An 18,554-nucleotide genomic window follows, 5' to 3' on the forward strand; every position below is an offset into this window, starting at 1 on the left:
CACCCAAAACCAAACGACAGATATACCTCTAAACAAAATTTGGGCCTGATTTTGTTCTGAAAACTTCCTAGGTTGCTCTGACTTGTGTGTTTTGTACTCAGCAGTGACCTAAAGCAGCTCTGGACAAGGTTGGCAGACTACCTCGTGCTTGCAAAAATCCGCAGCGCTCTGGGGTTTTCCTGCTGCCAGAAGCACTTCTGTGGGGGGGCTCCTCTCACCACAGAAACACTGCATTTCTTCCTGGGTCTGAACATCACCCTGTATGAGGCCTATGGGATGAGTGAGACCACAGGCCCACATTGCCTGTCTGGGCCTTACATTTACAGGCAGCACAGGTAATTTTACCTTTTTAATTATTATTATCTTTTTAATATGGCCTGTTTCATTATATCTATGAAAAAAGTATTTACTAAGGCCAGCAAAGGTCTTATGGCTTATTTTATTTTTTCTGAGTGCTCTGTTGTGCCTTTGGGAGTCAGAGTAACTTGCAGGTCAGAAGCTGAGCACATGCCATGCCAGGAGCACTGACAGTGAGCTACAGCATTACATGCAGAACAGTTCCTAAATCTGACTTATATTGTAGCCCTGGCCTGGGGCAGGATAACTTTCAAATGCAAGACCTCAAACACAAAAGTGGTTTTATGCCTGAAGATACAGAGGGGGAAAAACCAGCAAGCACAGGCAAGACAGACTGTCAAAAAGTGGTTAGATACTCCAGCATCTCTGCCCTAGTAAATTAATATTCCATAACTGTCAAACAGTTTCAGCACGGTGTTGTTTGCAGTGTTTTGGTAGTTTCAGGGCTTTGGGATGTGAGCCATCTTATCAGTGTTGTGTTTGATATCTCTGTGCTCCCTGGGGGGTGTTTCTGCTCTTCTCTGATAGCTGTGGTAAACCAGTCCCTGGATGCAGAGTGAAACTGGTGGACAAGGACACAGAAGGCAACGGAGAAATCTGCTTCTGGGGAAGGACTGTTTTTATGGGTTATTTAAATATGGAAGACAGAACAAAAGAAGCCTTTGATGAGGAAGGTTGGCTGCATTCTGGAGATTTAGGAAAGCTAGACAAGGATGGCTTTCTCTATGTAACTGGAAGAATTAAAGGTAATGGGCAAAGTCTTACTCTATGTTGTGGTAACTGCTCAGCACTGTTCAGTCTAATGGCAGATGTGGTCACTAATGAAGTGTTTTCCTCTCCTCCCAGCACCATTGCCCTCATAGGAAGGTGAAATAAACTTTCCCATGCATGTGCTGTGTGTTCAGGGGAGGTTTTCCTCCAATCTGTAATAGGTGGAGATGATTCAGTTCCTACAATGAGGCTTTTTGTCTCCCAGACCTTTATTCAGTATTAATTACAATTAGCAATATAAACTACTAACATGGGTTTAATGTGTCTTCTTTGATTTGAATGATTCATGAAGCTGTCCAGGCTCCCTTTGAATCTTGCTAAACTGTCCTAATTGCACATTAGAATGTTTAGACAGTAAGGAGAGGACACCTGTGTTGTCTGGAAGCTATTGCTGTAGGTCAGAGGTAGGTTCCTCTGATGCCTCAGGTGATGTTTTTTCAGAGGGTTGAAGCTTGAGAGCAGAGGGGAAAGTTAAAGCTAAAGCAATGAAGTGAGGTGTTATTACAAAACACTGACAGAAGTGTCAATGACAGTCACACTGGTCACTTGGTTACTTGGGAGCTTTTTTTCACAAAACACATTCAAGGAGTGGGATTGGTCACAGGCAAGATGAGTCTGAAGAAAATTTAAGAATTGAGTATCATCTCAGAACACAGAATGAATCACGAGGGAGATAACGTGGATGAGTGAATCTGTCACAGGTGGCATCATGTCCTGCTGGGAATCAGGACTTAGGTTGGTACTATTAATAGGCTGCACCAAATGCAGATATCTTGGTTTTAACTTACTTTCTTGTCTGATTAATTTTCCTTTAGTGTAGCAGTTGACAACCCCTAGTCTCAATCATCTGAACATTTGTGTTTCTCTTACATCTGCCTTGGTTGCTGAACTAAAAGCAATTACTCTAAATTACAGGATGAGTAAACCATCTGGGATAAAATAACCATATGCCCAGTTTCATTAAAGTTTTAAATTAGAGTCCAAATAAGGTAAAATCTAATAGAAAAGCTTTTTTTTTATAGTGACTACAAGGAGAACTTCTTCCTTTGCTTATCCATGTCTTATGAGTTTTAGGGCTCATGAGCTCAAAGATGCAGCTGGAGAAATCCATACAGGGGGGTATTTTAGAGGTGTGAAAAACTTGTTGCAATTATTATAGTTGTCTGGGTCAGCTGGAAAAAGCTGACAACTCAGACAGTGAAAAACTGAGGGCCAGAGGTTGGTAGAGGGTCTAAGACAAAGACAGGGCTATGGCAAAGGGAGGGTGGAATGAGAGGAAAAGTTAGGCCTGGGAAGATTTGTCTGCACTATTTGTTGAAGCACATTTTGAAATTCTGCAAAGACTATTCTTTGAGGACAGGGAGAAGTCACCAATGCAATGAAAGCAAAGAGTTGGGATTTACTTAGAGAATAGTCAAATTTGTAATAATTTCACTGAATATACATATCATATTTCAGAACAAAGGTATTCAAATAAAAATACACATTCCTTCATCAACAGAATAAGGTATCACTACCATTGTTTCCAAACCTTAAGGGTATTAAGATTCCAGTCTGTCATTGCATTCCCCTCATGTCAAAAGTAGGGCAGGAATTGCTCCTTCCTCTGCAAATTTCCTCTCCTGGCTTCTCCCCCACACTCCTCTCTCCTTTTCTTTTGTGGAGCCTTCCTGCAGTAGTAACTTATTTTTGTCTGACCCCTCTTGGTGGATTTAAGAATTGGTTTTAATCATGATGTTAACAATGAATTTGCTTTTTGGTGAGATAGCAACCATAAAACAGAAGGTGAATCCTCTGCTAATTTGGAAGAGATGATGTCTCACAGAAAAATTCCAGGTTATGTAACAGTGCCTTGGGAATAACCTGTTACTGGATTATGTGAAACATTATCTGGACCAAATATGTTATACTGAGGGAGATCTGAGAATTTGAGCATGTTTGAAAAATAGTAGCATTTTTCTTTGAAGATAATTAGTAGGATTTGTTGTCTTTGCAAAACATCTTGAGAAAAAAATCTCTCTCGTTCTTTATGTCAGAATAAGGAGAGCAGGTCAATCCAGACATTAGCCTGGAATTTATTTGAGTTCAACTAATAGCCTTTCTTTTTTTGCCTAGATTTGATTATTACAGCTGGAGGTGAAAACGTGCCTCCAATTCCAATTGAAGATGCTGTTAAAAAAGAGCTCCCCATTGTTAGTAATGCTATGGTGATTGGGGATAAAAAGAAGTTTTTGTCAATGTTCCTGACCCTAAAGGTAAACCAGTTTTAATATTGCTTTTGGTGACATTACACACCTGCACCTAAAAGAAGAATAATTTTGAACCATTTGTAAAAAGACCTAAAATTACATAGGAGATGTTGGCAGGGGGGAAAATGTACAGCAACCACAAACTAAATCCTGCTGGGTCTAAACTTCTGCTTACATGATCTGCTAAACATCTACATATTCACTGCTGTTTCTCCTATGTATATAATAAGAGCTATTTTCTATTTAAATGCAAACTTTTCAATTAAGAAATGCTGAAAGATTGAGAAGTCTCTGTACAATAACAGGTTTTATTCTGACAGACAAGCAAAGCCAACAAATGTTTCTGTTATGGGCAAACCCCGAAACTTCCCAACAGAAGCATTTCTCTACAACTAGTTATTTTTATAACACAAGAAGGGTGACTGTAGAACAAAATAATTAATGGCCTTGCTGTGGTATACAATTCTCTGCAATTGAGAAATCACTGTTTTCCTAAAACATTTGCACTTGGTGTTCTGTGTACATACCTGAGTGACTGACACTGAGGTTTTTTCAAGTTGTTTACCTCTGTGACTGATACTCCCTATCTCCAGACACAAAAGAAATGCTAATTTAAGAAGTCTAACTTAAAAGAATGCTTCTATCTCAAGCTGTTTACATTACACCATAGTAATTCCATTTAGTGATGAGCTAAATGTTTTTCTGTACCAATGGAGTCATTTGGAAAATATGGTAGAAATTCCAGGTCTATAGATGGACTCTATTGCCTGATTCATTCACACATTTCAAGTCTGTTCATGTACGTATAAGCCAAAAATATTTGCATTTGGTAGCCAAGTGGAAAGAAAAGCACCACCATCTGTAGGTGTTCCTGCTTTTTGATGCTTACAGAGTGTTTGTGTGTTTGTGCTGAGCCTTCTCAGTCGGGGAGGACCCGATCAGGGAACCTTTAATGCCTTTAAGAGGGAGCATTTGGTGATTCACTTCATTTGATATTTTAGAGTGAGCTGGACCCAGACACATCTGATCCCACTGACATTCTCACTGAGGAAGCCAGAGACTTCTGCCAGAAGAGTGGTAGTAAAGCCACTAAAGTGTCTGAGATTGTAGCCACCAGAGACCGGGCGATCTACGGGGCCATCCAGGAGGGAATCAACAGAGTCAACAGGAACGCCACCAACAGGGTCCACTGTATTCAAAAATGGACAGTCCTGCCAAGGGATTTCTCCATTTCGGGGGGAGAACTAGGTAAGATTTACTCATTTATATTGAGGTACTGTTTTGCGTGCCAGGTTCTGGGTACAGCCATTAGAGGGAAGGGACAAAACACTCTGCAGTCTGTGGTAAAGAATACAAAAATGGGAGTTTTAGCTGTGTGCATATTTGCAAGTGCAGCTCTTGTAGTTAAATTTCAGATTGCTTTGGGTAATTAAGCAGTCAATTTTGGTTAATTCCTTGGGCAGTATTAATAACCTCCAGTAATAATACTGCAAGTTTCTCATTTAAAAAAAAAAAGATAAGCAAGACAGTGAAAGCCTGATAATGGAGCCTGAAGCACATCACCAGGCTCTCTGAATGAACTTGGAATTTCAAAAACATCACTCCTTATTTTTAATGAAAAAAAGTAGTATTCAGTTATCACCCTCTTATCTGCAGCTCCCTTTGAGGTTCTCATGCTTACATGGAGGCAGCCTTACACTGGCTTCTCACTTTTAGCATTTATCTACACTCAAACTGGAGCATGTGCTTCCCAACAGGCTCTTCAATAAAAAACTCAGGCACCAAAGCTCCAAGTGGGTAGGAATTTCTGTTCCCATTTCTGGTATTGTGACTCTCTCTCTCTTTTAAGGTCCAACAATGAAGCTGAAACGGCTCATGGTGCTCGAGAAATACAGGAATGAAGTAGACTCCTTCTATGAAGAGTAGGAAGCCTTTCCTCCAAGCATTAAGAAAGATCTGTGAGCAAAAGAAAGTATTTTCTAATCAAAAGCATTAATGGAGATTTATGCCTTTTTTGGGTCTGTAGTCTATTGAACCAAACCACTAGAAAGCTGCTGTGTCAGTTTAGTTGTTCCTGTGTCAGTTTAGTTGTTCCTGATACTCACCTGATCGTTTGTCCTCTTTTTACAGAAGCATCTACAGTGTGTCCATTTTCTAATACTATTTTTACTTTATGACCTAAAGGATTAGAACATCCTTCTGTGTTGTATAAACTGGGTATAACTAATTAATTCCTCTAGACTGGAAAACCATTTTTTTTATATAGTGATTTTCCTTTTTCCCTGTTGTTCCACAGGCCATTGCCCATAGCTCAGGATACATTTTGGTAGTTGGCAGTACTGCTTAATAAAACTGCCAGACCACTCCAGCGAGAATTATTAAAAAAAAAAAAATCAAAAGGGCTGAATTGTTTTCTCCTCCTACACAGGAGTCTCTTGTTGTTCACTAACACATTTCAGAACCTAAAGGCTTCTCTTCCATTTCTGCAGTGGCTTCTGTGAAAACAGCAGCTCATTTCTAAGTCCGTGTTGGAATAAGCATTACTATTTCTCCTAAAAACAGATAATCAAAAAAGTTGGGGGAATAACTCCCCAAGACTGGAAGACAAAAGCAGCAAATACAGGAGCTCTCCATGGGAGTGCTGTTTAGAACAGAAACTTCTCTCAGATTGTTTACAGTGCTTTTCTTTAAGCAGTGTTTGTTGGCGTGGAGCTGCGTGTGCCAACACTCACTTTGTACTAATTCTGGAGCTGCATTTCTTCTTACCCCTATGAAAAATAAATCATGTTACGTGGAGGACATGCTTGGCACAGTTGTGTCAGGGGTGTGCTGTGAGTGACCCTTGGCAGGCAGCTCCAGCCACTGTTCCTGAGAGGAAAACGTGCTGCGGAACAGGAGACTGTTTCCATGGAAGTTCCACTACCAGGCTCATCTTGTAGACTTAAGATTTGCTGCAAGTACCAATAACCAGCTCAACACACAAGACAAGGCAGCAGGCTAAGATTATAAAAACAAAACAAGCAAGAGGGCTTTGAAAAGTTTATTCTTCCCCATTTTGTGCGCAATGGTCATTCAGAGGTTCTTTGACAATATTAATCCGAAGGAAACAAGGAAGCAGCAGCTTGTAAAACACGGAAAGAAATGTTGCCCTATTCACCAAAAGCAGAGTGCCTGAGGAATAAAGCTCCTCCAACATGTTGTTAGACTGTATAAAAAAGCTGGGATGCTCACTTTGTAGAGCCACGTTACTCAGAAACGATTTCACCTCTGAAACAACCAGCCTAAAACAGTCTTAATAGATATTACTCCACTTAGTGACTTTCTATTAATAGAATTAAGCTTTAAGAAGCCTGGTTCTGGCAGTAGGGATAATCCTGTGCTATACTAACGAGTTTTAAAATACACATTTTCTCGTTGGGGGCACTGATGGAAGATACCTTTGGACATACAGGTCAGAATGACTCGTATGACCATCTGCACGTGATGAAGGAGGGAGGGAGAAGAGTTGTTTTTGCACCTGTTAAGCTTAGAAAGCAAGGAAAAAAATAAGTCTTGGATCCCCTTGAATAGGGATGAAATGTATTTCTGGAACATAGGCACCAGAGCCAAACCGCTGATCTGTCTTAATCCCTTTAGGACTAGTCCCTTACATTCAGTTTTGGATAAAATTACCAGTCAATACAGTAGAACACACTGAACAGACTATGCAGAAAGCTACAACACAAAGAGCATTCTAGCAGAAGTCATGAAATATCTAGGATAAATCTGCAAAGTTAATACTTTCCCTTCACAATATACGGCCGAGGTAATTTTATATAATTTACCCTCATTAGAACTCCGTTGGAAAGGGTATTTCAGAGAGGGAAAACTTGTAAGAATTATTGTGGTATCTAGATTTGAAAAATAACTTTGCTTCAGCGTTAATTCTCACCCTTTGCTAGTTAATGGTTGTGGGCTTTTTTAAAGTACACAAATAGATTAAATCTCTAGAATTTTGTACTTCTTTATTCATGCCTTTGGTGGGCAGGGCTATATTTCATCACCAGAGTATCTAATGTGGTTTTCTCGTTGCTTTTAACATGAAATTGCTATTTTAAGTTATTTTATACCCGTTTCTGTTTCTGAAGGTCACCTTGTGCTACTGTTAGGCTGGAAACCTTTCCAACTTCAGCAAGACCAATAAAGCAGGTTTTAACCATTAAGGTGCTTTTACATTTCACTACTTCTGTTACTGGTTTATAGTTGCATAATTTTTCTTTGTGGAAAGTAAAACCCTCTAACTGAAATGGAAAATGGTAGACAGTTACAGTGCCAATAAAAGAATTCACTTACATAAAAATGTTCACCAGATAGAAAAAAAAAATAAATAAGACAAAGCACTTGGAAAAGTCCACTGAAAGCAGGCACAAGCATCGTTTGTAGCCATTTGGACTAAATTTATTAATGGAGAGGCCTTAACTAAAAAGTTTGCTCTCAAGAGATAAGCAAACTATCTGCATATGGATATCAAGTTACACATAATGTACTCTGTGTGTGACACGTCCTCCAGGAGTCGGGGTGAGGGAAGTTTAGTCCTTGTCCCGTACCCTGCGGCAGATCTCGTCTGTGAACTCCGAGCACTTGGCATTGCCCCCCAAGTCCTTTGTCAAGACCTGAAAGGAAGAAAAAATAGTATTACTGAGATGTTTCATGGGGATAGTCCTGTCCCTGAACGGTTCTACATGTTCTGATATGTTGTGCATGGATAGGAAATAGGGGTGAGAAGGAACACGGGACGTTTGAGGAGTTCTGCAGCCCATACAGAATTCAGCAGGAAGGACTGGCACAGGCACAGAAACTGGAGGATCAACATGAAGTACTTTAATGTTATCAAATTTGAACGTGATTTTATCTTAACTGCAGGAAGAAAGTGTGTTTGGTCAAAGCTCTACAAAGTCCTTTGGCTCCATAATAATGTAATTAACTGTTAAGTATTTAAGCTTTCAGTAAGAAGTTTGTCCTTTGGAAGTAGAATTCATATATGAAGGCTCAGCACTAATTGAGAGTAATTCATAAGAGTTTATTTTTCCTTTGCTTTGTTTTGTTTGTTTGAAGGAAACCCACACAGAAAAAGCACACATAACAATGCTACATGTTAACAATTCTTTAGGTTTGCTTAGTTTAGTTAAGAGATGGAAAATGTAGAGTTAAACATCTTTGTCATCAAGTACAACTCTTGTCTGGGAGCTTTAAGAGAGTAAAATAAAAAGTGGGCAACACCGCTGGTCTAACCTAGATTAAAGCAGTCTGGGAGATAATTTAAAATCATTAGTTTCCCCCTTACATGACACACACGTCTCTTAATTAAATGATTGAGGGGAGGGAGGAATAGCAGCATGAGAAGCCATCAAGGTTACTGTTGTAAGACCTTATAATTTTAACTGCATTAAAATTCAAATAAAAAGATTCTCTCCATTGTGAGCATGTAATCATAACGTTGTAAGTAACTGGGGAACAACTACCCATGTCACAAAACTTGCTCTGTGTTATCTTCCATAGAATTACTGACCTGCAGATGGAGGATTCCACTGCCAGAGCAGTAAATGGGAACTTTACAGGAGCACCCCTTTATTCACTTGTAAGTTTAGGTGTTTTTTAACACAGTTAGGTAGCTGCAAACAGACCCCTTGCAAAGTGATGACAACTTTTGGTTTCAGCATGCTTGTTATTTTAATTACCAAGCAGCTTCTTGTGGTCCTGAACCAGCATGGCTAACTGCTCATCCTCCTTAACTGCCAGCTCCAGGATCTTTCCAACTTTGCTTTGAAAAGATGGACATCAAAGCAGAGCAGTGAACCAATAATGGTAAGAGCACAAGTTCAAGTCAAGTTTCAGAGCATAAGTCCTTCCTCACCCCCCCAAATACCCTATTTGAGTCTTAAATCTAGAGACACTTACTGCCAAAGGGAAATCCTATATAATCTTAAGGGAAAAGGTAAATACTGGATAAAAACTGTAGTTCAAAAAGGAGTAAAAGCAGTAAGGAAGAAAAAAAGAAAATAACTGAGCTGAAAAAAATAGGAACAGAGGTATTACAGTCAGGACTGGAACGCTATAAACTAAGTGGGTGATTAAGGCCTGTGAAAGGCAAAGGAGTGTCCTTCACTTCAGGATCCAGATTTAAATATATATGCATTGTATATGTTTTATAAACTTTATAAGTGAAATGCTACTAGTTACTTAAACCTCTAATCCCCTCCCTGAAAAATAGACATCCAGTTCAAGCTTTTAGAGTTGACAAAGCTGTAGAAATGTGAGATGAGCATTACTGAGACACCAGGAATGCTACAGCCTGTCCTTTATTACTGAGAAGGGCAGGCTTAATACCACCAAAGATAATATAATTACTGTCAGAGAAGGACAGTGGCACTGCTCATGCAAGAGGCCAGCACAGCAGGTCAGCCACCCTTCTGGTGGTCATGTTCTGAGTGAATTTTTGCTGTGATATAATATGATTTTAGTTCACTGCATTTATTTGCACCCCTTCCTATTACCTTTCCATCTTTAATGGTATCAAAGCAAGCTGACTCTATTTTTGTGGCATGTTTGTGTAGTCCCATGTGACGCAGCATCATCACAGCACTCAGGAGGAGAGCAGTTGGATTTGCCATGTCTTTGCCTGCAATGTCTGGTGCTGTTCCATGAACCTGGAAATAAAAGCAAACCTATCAGTTGGGATGTCAATATGCTGATTAAAATGTCCTAGGCAGTCCAAGTGTGTGCAAATCTGGACCATAAATCCTCACGTATATTAAAATGGGAGTTACTTTGCAGCAATACAGTCAGTGCAAAGGAGATACCAAAGACCAAAACAATTTATTTCAAAGGCATCAGAATGGCAGAACTAGGTCACCTAATACCTCTAAATTGTGCCCCTCAGGTTCTGCTTCATAGAGGGTATTTATCTTATGAAAAAGAGGGAAAATAAAGTGTTGGTCAAGAAAAAGGACGTGCAAAAAACTTCCACGCGAGACACACTTTACCCAGTCTCTCTGGGTAAAGCTTCATCAGCTCCACAGTAAAAACCAGTTTTATGCAGAACTTTGTTAAATGTCAGTCACATTGTATAGTATGGAGAGGTTTTAGATTCCCAAGTGGAGACAAAGCAGTTATTCCTGCTCCCCCCCTTGGATAACAAAACTTACCGACTCAAAAATGGCCACTCCGTTGGCCCCGATGTTCCCACTGGGTGTCACTCCCAGGCCCCCGATCAGCCCAGCACACAAGTCACTGAAAAAAACCCAACCATCAAATGAAAGGAACACAAGTTTTTCCATACAGAGTTACCTCTCTGTAAGGTATTAAAATATTTGTTTATCAATCTACTGCAACTGTAACTTACTTTATGCGCCTACACAGTCTGAGAATAATATTAAGAACAGATGCTTGTGCTCCATTAGAACATTTGGAAATTTTGAGGACTACCAGCAGAAGGCAATGTAATAAAGGAAAATCAAAAGGAAATTCCAAATTCTAGGATAGAGCTGGTAAGACCCAGGCACAACAAGAAGTACTAAAAGCACAGAATATGTGTAGGAGTCTAAAAAACTAGTAAAAACTGTAATGTACAGCTCCCTGTAACTATCCAGAAATCTTATTTCCTCTGAAGAGGCCACAGAACTACTTTTCATATGTAAAGTCCTTCTAAAAAAAGGTGGAAGAATTTTCCTCGGGTAGCTGAATTACCAGTGGTTTTGTAGTGTTTTGTGTGCAGTTTAAGGGACATTTTCCAAGTGACACCAGACTAACTTTCCCCCTCCCTTTCCTGAACAGCCTGTAAGTCACCAGTCTGACGTTAGCAGGTCATCAGCCATCTGCATTTGGGTTCCTCCAAAATTAACATGGGGAAGGACAAACCAACTGTGCCCTCAGAGCTGAACATACTGACAAACAATGCTCTTAAAACTTGGGTGTTTTCACAGATATACACATTGCCCACAACTCAGCTCAGCAAGGACTAACAAGCAGAAAAGTCTTTTTGACCTTACAGAACAATATTGTGAGTTTAATCTAAAATAAAGCTTTATAGAGTCTGGGGAAAAAAAGGATACAGTTGAATTTGTCACTGTAACTATTAAATGCTTCAAGGAAAGACATTTCCTTCTGTACCTATTCAGACCAAGAAACCTGTCTGGCATTATGCTCATGCTGGCCTTACCCAGTGATCACAGTGCCCTCTTCAAGGACAGACTCAGATTTATTGCAAATTTTTAGAACTGCAATCTTTTATGGAATTTCTCTGAGAACTTTAAAACTGAACTATGTGAAGGGAGCTGCAACAGTACTGATGATGGACTCGTGATTTGATCTCTTTTAGTTAACAGCTAAGAGCAGCTGTGAGGGCCCTGGGCACTCCTCTACCAATTCTTACAGCAAGAAGCATTAGTTGGAACCTGATTTTTCCTGGAGTGGACAGACAGCCTTATCACAGAGAGAGGGCAGTTTTAAAAGAGCTTAAGAAGCATTTCTTCTTATATGTAAGTTACCCCTCAATTTATTATCTGTAGACAAACAGGAGATGGGTTCTAAGATGTAAATAGTCATTGAACTTTAAAACAAATCCTGAATCAGGCTGGTTTCTCAATGTCTCCTTAAAAGGTGCAAGGAGATGCCATGTTATGTTCCACACCTAAAGTTCAGATGGGACACTTCATTTTACAGTATTTGATGGAATTTACACTCTACCTAAACATTTTACAGAATGGAAAATGTGTGCTGGTGGATTTTGCCTTCAAGAGACCAAGCTCCTCCAGCATTAATGTAGTTCAAATATGAAATTTCATTTGAAGGTAAGGAGAAAACATAATACATAAAACAAGAGCTGGTAGGATATGAAGAGGCCACACATTTGGTTCTTCAGTGACTCTGCAGAATCATTTGACTGTGTGAGTAGCTCTCTGTACACATCATGGTCCCACAGTAACCCTACAAAATCTATTTTAGTGCTAAAGATGAGAAAGTTTTTCCCTAATCTCTAACCAAGCACTCTTGATTGCAATGTAAGCCATTACATTCTCCACACATTTGGAGAAATTTCTCTTCTGCCCTATCTGAACAATATTCATAGACTCCATAAGCAGCAACTTCTCTTTTAAATAAGAAGCACATTCTCATCCTATAGCCCCACCCAACAATACATTAATAATTGAAGTGTAATAATACCATCCTTTCTTCCCACTTCAAGTCTGGATTATGAAGTTTTCAACTCTGGATGCATAGATCACCCATCTGGCTTGCACATAACCTCAGTGACTGTTGGGAAAGTATCAGTATTTTATGTGTTGGGTTAGTTGAAATTACAATCTCCATACCTGAGGATGTCACCGTACAAGTTTGGCATAACAAGCACATCAAATTGTGATGGATCTTGAACCATCTAGAAGGAAGTATAGTTTCATTAAGGTTAAGAATTTAAACAACAAAAAAAACCTCAACAAAAATTAAAATATATAAATACTCACATTCAGACACACAGTATCCAGATACATTTCATTAAATTTAATATCTTTACAGTTTTCTGCTGCCTCCCTGCATTTTCTCAAGAAAAGCCCATCAGACATTCTCCTGCAATTAGATAAGCAAGATAACATTGCATTTATTGTAAGGAAGCAGTACTCAAGGTAAAGAAAACTGCATGCAACAGAGATTTAAATAAAAATACTAGATTGCAGAAACTTAATTTGTGACTGTCTCCTAAATATAACTAATATTTTAAGTATATTACAGAGAAGTTTTAAATTTCCTCCTAAAACACTTCTGTGTCAGTAGTTTGACAGCCATACACATTCATTGTCAGAATGCCTTCTATTCCTTTACTAAAGGCTCAGTGGTGTCACACATCCCAGGTGTTATGACTCAGTTCAGGCTTGGAAACTGTAAAAGACACTAGCCACTTTCATCCTCAGTTTTTAAACTAATTTGCCTTGTGTAAAAGTTTATAAAATAAGAGCTTTGCACGAAAAGATTCCTAAAAACTTGCTAGTAAGTACATCAGTACATCATTATTGTAGCCTTATCAACACTGGGTCAGTATGGCCCATTTTACTTAGGAGGAATTTACTTCACTCTTTTGCCGTTTTACTTACTCCCAGTGGCATCAACAGAAGTTACACATTTGAGTAAGACTTAACAAGTTGTTTGTAATTAAATGCATGTTGTTATTCTGTCCTCCTCAAAAAGAAGTGTGGACATACATAATATTTGCCTTGTGCACAGCCGTGACGTGGCTCCTCTGGTTGTTTCTGGCGTACTCGAAAGCGAACTCTGCGATCCTCTTGCTGGCTTCCTCTGTGATCAGCTTGATGCTCTGCACAACCCCATCGACGATCTGAGAGACAGATTACATCGGCATAAAAGTGTAAGATCATTCTTCAAGTCACTGGGATGAGGGGGAGTAGGGTGGTGAGGGAGTACAGCGCTGAGGGAGAAGAGTGGTGAGGGAGCAGAGTGGTGAGGGAGCAGAGCGCTGAGGGAACAGAGTTCTGAGGGAGCAGAGCGGTGAGGGAACAGAGCGGTGAGGGAACAGAGCGGTGAGGGAGCAGAGCGCTGAGGGACGAGAGTGGTGAGGGAACAGAGTTCTGAGGGAGCAGAATGCTGAGGGAGTAGAGTTCTGAGGGAGCAGAATGCTGAGGAAGTAGAGTTCTGAGGGAGCAGAGTTCTGAGGGAGCAGAGCGCTGAGGGAGGCAGTCCCAACACTGCATTTCAGAGGGAAAGCGCCAAACAAAAACCACCCTGAACCCCCCTGAGGTGGGCAGAGTTAGGACCCCTGACACAGGAAGCCCCCAGGAAGGCAGCCCTGCAGCACGTACCACGTGCTCGATGCCGCTGTACTCGCCCTCGGTGTTCTCGCGGATGGTGACGATGTTCACGTCCGTGTAGGGGGTTTTGTAGCCCTCGATGGACACGCAGGGACGCACGTTGGCGTAGAGGTCGAAGGTTCTGCGCAGCAGCAGGTTCATGGAGGGGTGCCCTGCGGCAATGGGGGTCTTCAAAGGCCCTGGATGAAAAAATATATGCATGGGTTTGAGAGCTGAAACTCTGGGTCCAGTGTACTCTTGGAGAGGATCTCCAAATTCCCATGTAACCCTTCTGCTGAAATGCCAGGGAACTCTCTGTGCTATCAAGTGCTGCACAGGGACATCAATCAGCTGTTTAAAGGCCAAATCGCAATCCTGACATGGAATAGGAGAATTTACTAAAGGTTTTCACTGAAAACACATATAAAGATACTGCTCATTATGAATACAGTTATTGTGTGGTATTGTGTATCTTAGAAATGCCTTCTGCAGAGAGTCCAAAGGTTGGAATGTAGTAATACCCACCTTCAGCTATGAGAACTATCAAAAGTATGGCTTGGAAATGAAGGACTGTTTCAAGATTACAGACAACAGGACAGGCTGTCCCCTATAATTACCCATTTTATTGTGCTACAGATGAAGAACTTTGGCTTTAAGTCAGACTCATGATAAAAACAACAGTATTTAATATCTGTGTATTAACCCCTAAAATACCTTTTAATCCCATTTTGTTTTTATCCATGGATTCTTTGGCATCTGGGGGTATCATCCACTTCCCTCCTGGTCCTTGGATAGCTGTAACATTCCTTTCTTCCCACTGAATAGGAGCCTAAACACATATACTCCATGTTAACTTAAATGGCATGACTTTTGCTTCAAGTTTTAACTTTCCTTTCATAAAAAAGTGCATTAGGAATTTTGTCCAGGTCTTCATAAAACAAATTTTCTCTGGTGAGCGAAAGTAAGCATGAGATGTTTGAACTAAAGCAGTGTTTAAAAAAGACAATTAAGTGAAAATGAAGTAGTATGACCAGCACATCGTCATAAACTTGAATCCCACAATGCCTCCCTAGGTGTCATATACACAGAAATGGTTAGAATTGCAAGACAGGTGCTATTTCTTTCAAGTTTTTAGAGCTGGTGAGTTCTTTGTATACAAGAGACAACATCTGGAAACTGAATTCATTGAGAACTCATCATCTCTCCTGCCTGGAACACAGTACATGACACAGATATGTATCTGTTATCTAACTGAAAATCTGCATGTGTTCCACAATTGTTTCTGAATTTGCATTCACCACAGGAATCTTCTGAGTGGAGACAGGCTGCCACCCCTTCACTTCAGCAGGGAGGGCCATAAAGGAAAAGATACAACATCACTAAAGAGAAATTCACTTTTTGTAAATCTAGGCTGGATAGTTGTAATAGAAAGGGAATATGCCTTGGTGCTGTTACTAATGTGGAACAATTGAACAGGCATCTTGCCTGAAGAGCTCCATTTCCTTTCAAGGAAACTTGACCAATTCTGGTGAAGTTCCTCAGGTGGGCAGGCCCACAGTTCTTGGATACAGTGAGTTTTCATATCACTTTAGTTGATGTGTTTGGCAGTGCAGCAGTTTGATTCCTAAAAACAAGCCAGTCCTTTCACACACACTTTCACCTGCACTGGAAGCACAATCAATGAAAGAACAGGCTCTTATCAGTTCCTCAGGATTACTACATCAGCCAGGTGATACACTGAGTTCATTGAGTATCACATGATACACTGAGTTCATATTCCCAAAAATTAGGCACAGCATTTGCTCTCAACTCTCTACTTGTCTGCCACGTAACAGTTTCAAGCCCTGCCTTGATATCACATTCCTGTCTTCTATTACTTAAAGCTTTGAACTCTATTCTCAAGAAGTTTTAATAGCTTAAATATTACTTTATCTTTTGGAAGCTAAAGGGAAAACTTTTTAAACATGCCTAGTTAGTGTTTGTTGTTGTAGTTAAAATTACAATTCTTATAGCAAGACAAACGAGACTTACTTTGGCAGCATCAAAGATCTTCATGACAGCAGCAGAAATCTCAGGTCCTATGCCATCTCCTGGGATTAAAGTTACTGTTTGTACCTAGGTAAAGAAATATCAGTAGTACAACAAATGAATGTTTGTTTTCTGCACAGAAAACATTTTCATGTGTTGTAGGAACCAAATAACTATCAGAAAACAAGAGAAATTTTCAGTTACCAAACATTCACTATGAAGAATAGCAGTCCTGGACAGAAGTGAGAATGAACTCCCTTGCTTTCCAAGGGATTGTGAAAATGTTTTGAGAGAATTGTTTAAAAATTTGCCTACTATCTGTTCCTATTTCAAAACAGAGGTTGAATGTGAAAGGCAGGTTCCTGCTCAGTACTCCTTGGAATGAATGATCTCAGCATGGTTTCTGTGGAAACCTGAAGAGGAGGTGGTGTTACCTAGTGATGGCTCTGTTACACATGTGCTGTGTAACACTGACACATGCTAGAAAAGATTAAGGGATAGGAGAAGCTGCATTCATCTTAAAAAGAAAAAAAAAGGGTCATGCCAATGCAAACTTCTCAAGTGACCTCCTAAAAATCTCAGACCCGTTTTTGACAATATTAGTTTATTTTCCTCCCATGTTCTTAGTCTTTTTTTCTTTCTTTGCACAGCTCAGGCTCAACGAATAACGGGGGAAGAAAGTACTGTGCTTTGATGAAAAAAAGAATAAGTTATGATCACTAGTCTGAGGTACATGCCCCAGCCCTTTTTGCTTTATTTAAAGAGTTCCAACAGTTTTGTCTGCGCTTCTCATTACTTAAGAAAAAGGCAGCTCAGATATTATTTGCAAAACTCCAGACTGAATCTACTGACAAGATATGTTACCACCCCTCTCCACACAAAATATTCAGAATTTCAATACATCTTGACTGATTTTTTTGACTCATTTGAGCCAGAGAAATTCACAGTGCACGACAAAACCCCAGAGCTTTGTTACAGCACTGCAAGACTCCACCTGAGCTAAGTGTGTTATGAACAGAGCCAGAGGTGCCTCACCTGATTCCTTCTGTACTGTATAAGTGACCCTTTGGTTTCTTTTCTAGCTGGTGCACAAAACTTGTAATTAGAAGCCACAGCTCCTCTTTAAAATTAAATCCTGCTTAAAGGTATGTGCAGCAATGCTGAGCCCTGCTCCTGCCTTCACTGAAAAAAAAGGCCCATGGGCACTTCAAACAAAGACACATAAAGAAGGTAAAACAGCTACTGGGAAATACACAATCAACGTCTAAGATACTTTAAAGAGGACCTTGAAAAGGCAGAATTTTAGATGCAAGGTATTCTAAAAGCAGCAGTAAAGTAAATCTAGTGCTTAGAGGGAAGTCTGCAAAAGAAAGAAAATGAGAAGCTTCTCAACAATCTTTCTGTTTTGCCCAATATTTGCTCATTTCCAGATGAATTTCAGAAGACTGGTTTATGTCTGTATTTTATGAGAACTTTCATGCCACTTGAATCTTTTGCCAAAGCCTCTTGTATTATCACTCACACTTAATATACAATTGCCAGTGACAGTGATTAACCAATGTAAATCCAGGATGGCATTAAGAGCACGTTATGTTCACTTCTTTGGCCCTTCTTTTTGGGGAATATAAAAATAACAACGAAATTTCCAAACCCCTTTATTGAGAAACTTCATGAAAGAAAAAAATGGGACTATTATACTCACAGCATTACCAAAACTTCTGGTCACCTTTTTTTGGTTTTTGAAAGCACCTAGCAACCGAGAAACCTGCAGAAATATAAATCACAAAGATGCTATTTTACCGCGCAAAGGGGATTTTAAAACGCTAACGATATTGCAGCAAATCTGCATTTTAAAAATCATATTGCTTTAAATTCCCTATCTCAAACTAGTACAAAGGTCCAAGTGAAACAAGAGTACCCAATGCTTTGCCAAGTTGCTGTCTAACGTTCTTTGCACCAAGTATTCTTAGCACAAGGTGAGCCCAGGACAGCCCTTCGTGCCCCTGCACCATTGCTGGAGTCCTCACACACAACAGACTGGAAGCAAGGCTGCAGTAACTCAGCTAAATAGATGACATGCTAAGGATTGGGATTTGTGGAAAGCAAAATGAAAAATGAAACACTTTGTTGGTAGCAGCTGGGTGGATGTATCTTCACGCATTTGAGGTGACGTTTCCAAAACTACTTTGCATCAGCGTCACTTCTTCCATTCAAAACGGGGTGAATTTTGTTCTTTTACCTCCTGTAGCTGTATGATTTGTACTGTTGCCTTCTGCAGGCCTGATGGGTTTTAAAAAGCGTAACTGAAATGCAC

At 39.9% G+C, this 18,554-nt stretch overlaps 2 protein-coding genes across 8 annotated transcripts in view; one reads left to right on the forward strand and one right to left on the reverse strand.

Moving 5' to 3' along the window:
• The window catches only part of ACSBG1 (acyl-CoA synthetase bubblegum family member 1), a 41,330-nt gene extending 35,546 nt beyond the window's left edge, over positions 1 to 5,784 (forward strand). For all 7 annotated transcript variants that reach the window (XM_027698155.1, XM_027698158.1, XM_027698157.1 and 4 more), the window contains 5 exons: positions 102 to 335; positions 886 to 1,103; positions 3,244 to 3,383; positions 4,379 to 4,625; positions 5,227 to 5,784. In XM_027698155.1, coding sequence (XP_027553956.1) covers positions 102 to 335; positions 886 to 1,103; positions 3,244 to 3,383; positions 4,379 to 4,625; positions 5,227 to 5,303 — 916 coding nt within the window. In that variant the 3' untranslated portion in view covers positions 5,304 to 5,784. The remainder of the gene's footprint in view (positions 1 to 101; positions 336 to 885; positions 1,104 to 3,243; positions 3,384 to 4,378; positions 4,626 to 5,226) is intronic.
• A 618-nt stretch (positions 5,785 to 6,402) lies between these two features.
• On the reverse strand, positions 6,403 to 18,028 carry IDH3A (isocitrate dehydrogenase 3 (NAD(+)) alpha). The gene is made up of 10 exons (XM_027698162.1): positions 17,943 to 18,028; positions 16,244 to 16,327; positions 14,927 to 15,041; positions 14,225 to 14,412; positions 13,610 to 13,743; positions 12,878 to 12,980; positions 12,728 to 12,792; positions 10,562 to 10,646; positions 9,911 to 10,063; positions 6,403 to 8,029 (listed from the first exon to the last, which is right to left on the reverse strand). The coding sequence occupies exons 2-10, from the start codon at positions 16,265 to 16,267 to the stop codon at positions 7,946 to 7,948; spliced, it is 951 nt and encodes a 316-aa protein (XP_027553963.1). The 5' UTR covers positions 16,268 to 16,327; positions 17,943 to 18,028; the 3' UTR covers positions 6,403 to 7,945.
• Between the last annotated feature and the right edge of the window lie 526 nt (positions 18,029 to 18,554).

Source organism: Neopelma chrysocephalum, unplaced genomic scaffold (assembly GCF_003984885.1).
Source record: "Neopelma chrysocephalum unplaced genomic scaffold, ASM398488v2 Primary Assembly neopelma1_124, whole genome shotgun sequence".
Lineage (NCBI taxonomy): Eukaryota > Metazoa > Chordata > Aves > Passeriformes > Pipridae > Neopelma > Neopelma chrysocephalum.

What these genes read in the sequence shown, in the direction of transcription:
- IDH3A (XM_027698162.1), bottom strand. Translation starts at nt 16,267, where the DNA reads ATGAAGATCTTTGATGCTGCCAAA. An exon ending in AGATCTTTGATGCTGCCAAA is followed by an intron (nt 15,042 to 16,243) that starts GTAAGTCTCGTT and finishes ATATGTGTTTAG; the next exon opens with GCTCCTATTCAGTGGGAAGA. An exon ending in TTGTACGGTGACATCCTCAG is followed by an intron (nt 10,647 to 12,727) that starts GTATGGAGATTG and finishes GGTTTTTTTCAG; the next exon opens with TGACTTGTGTGCTGGGCTGA.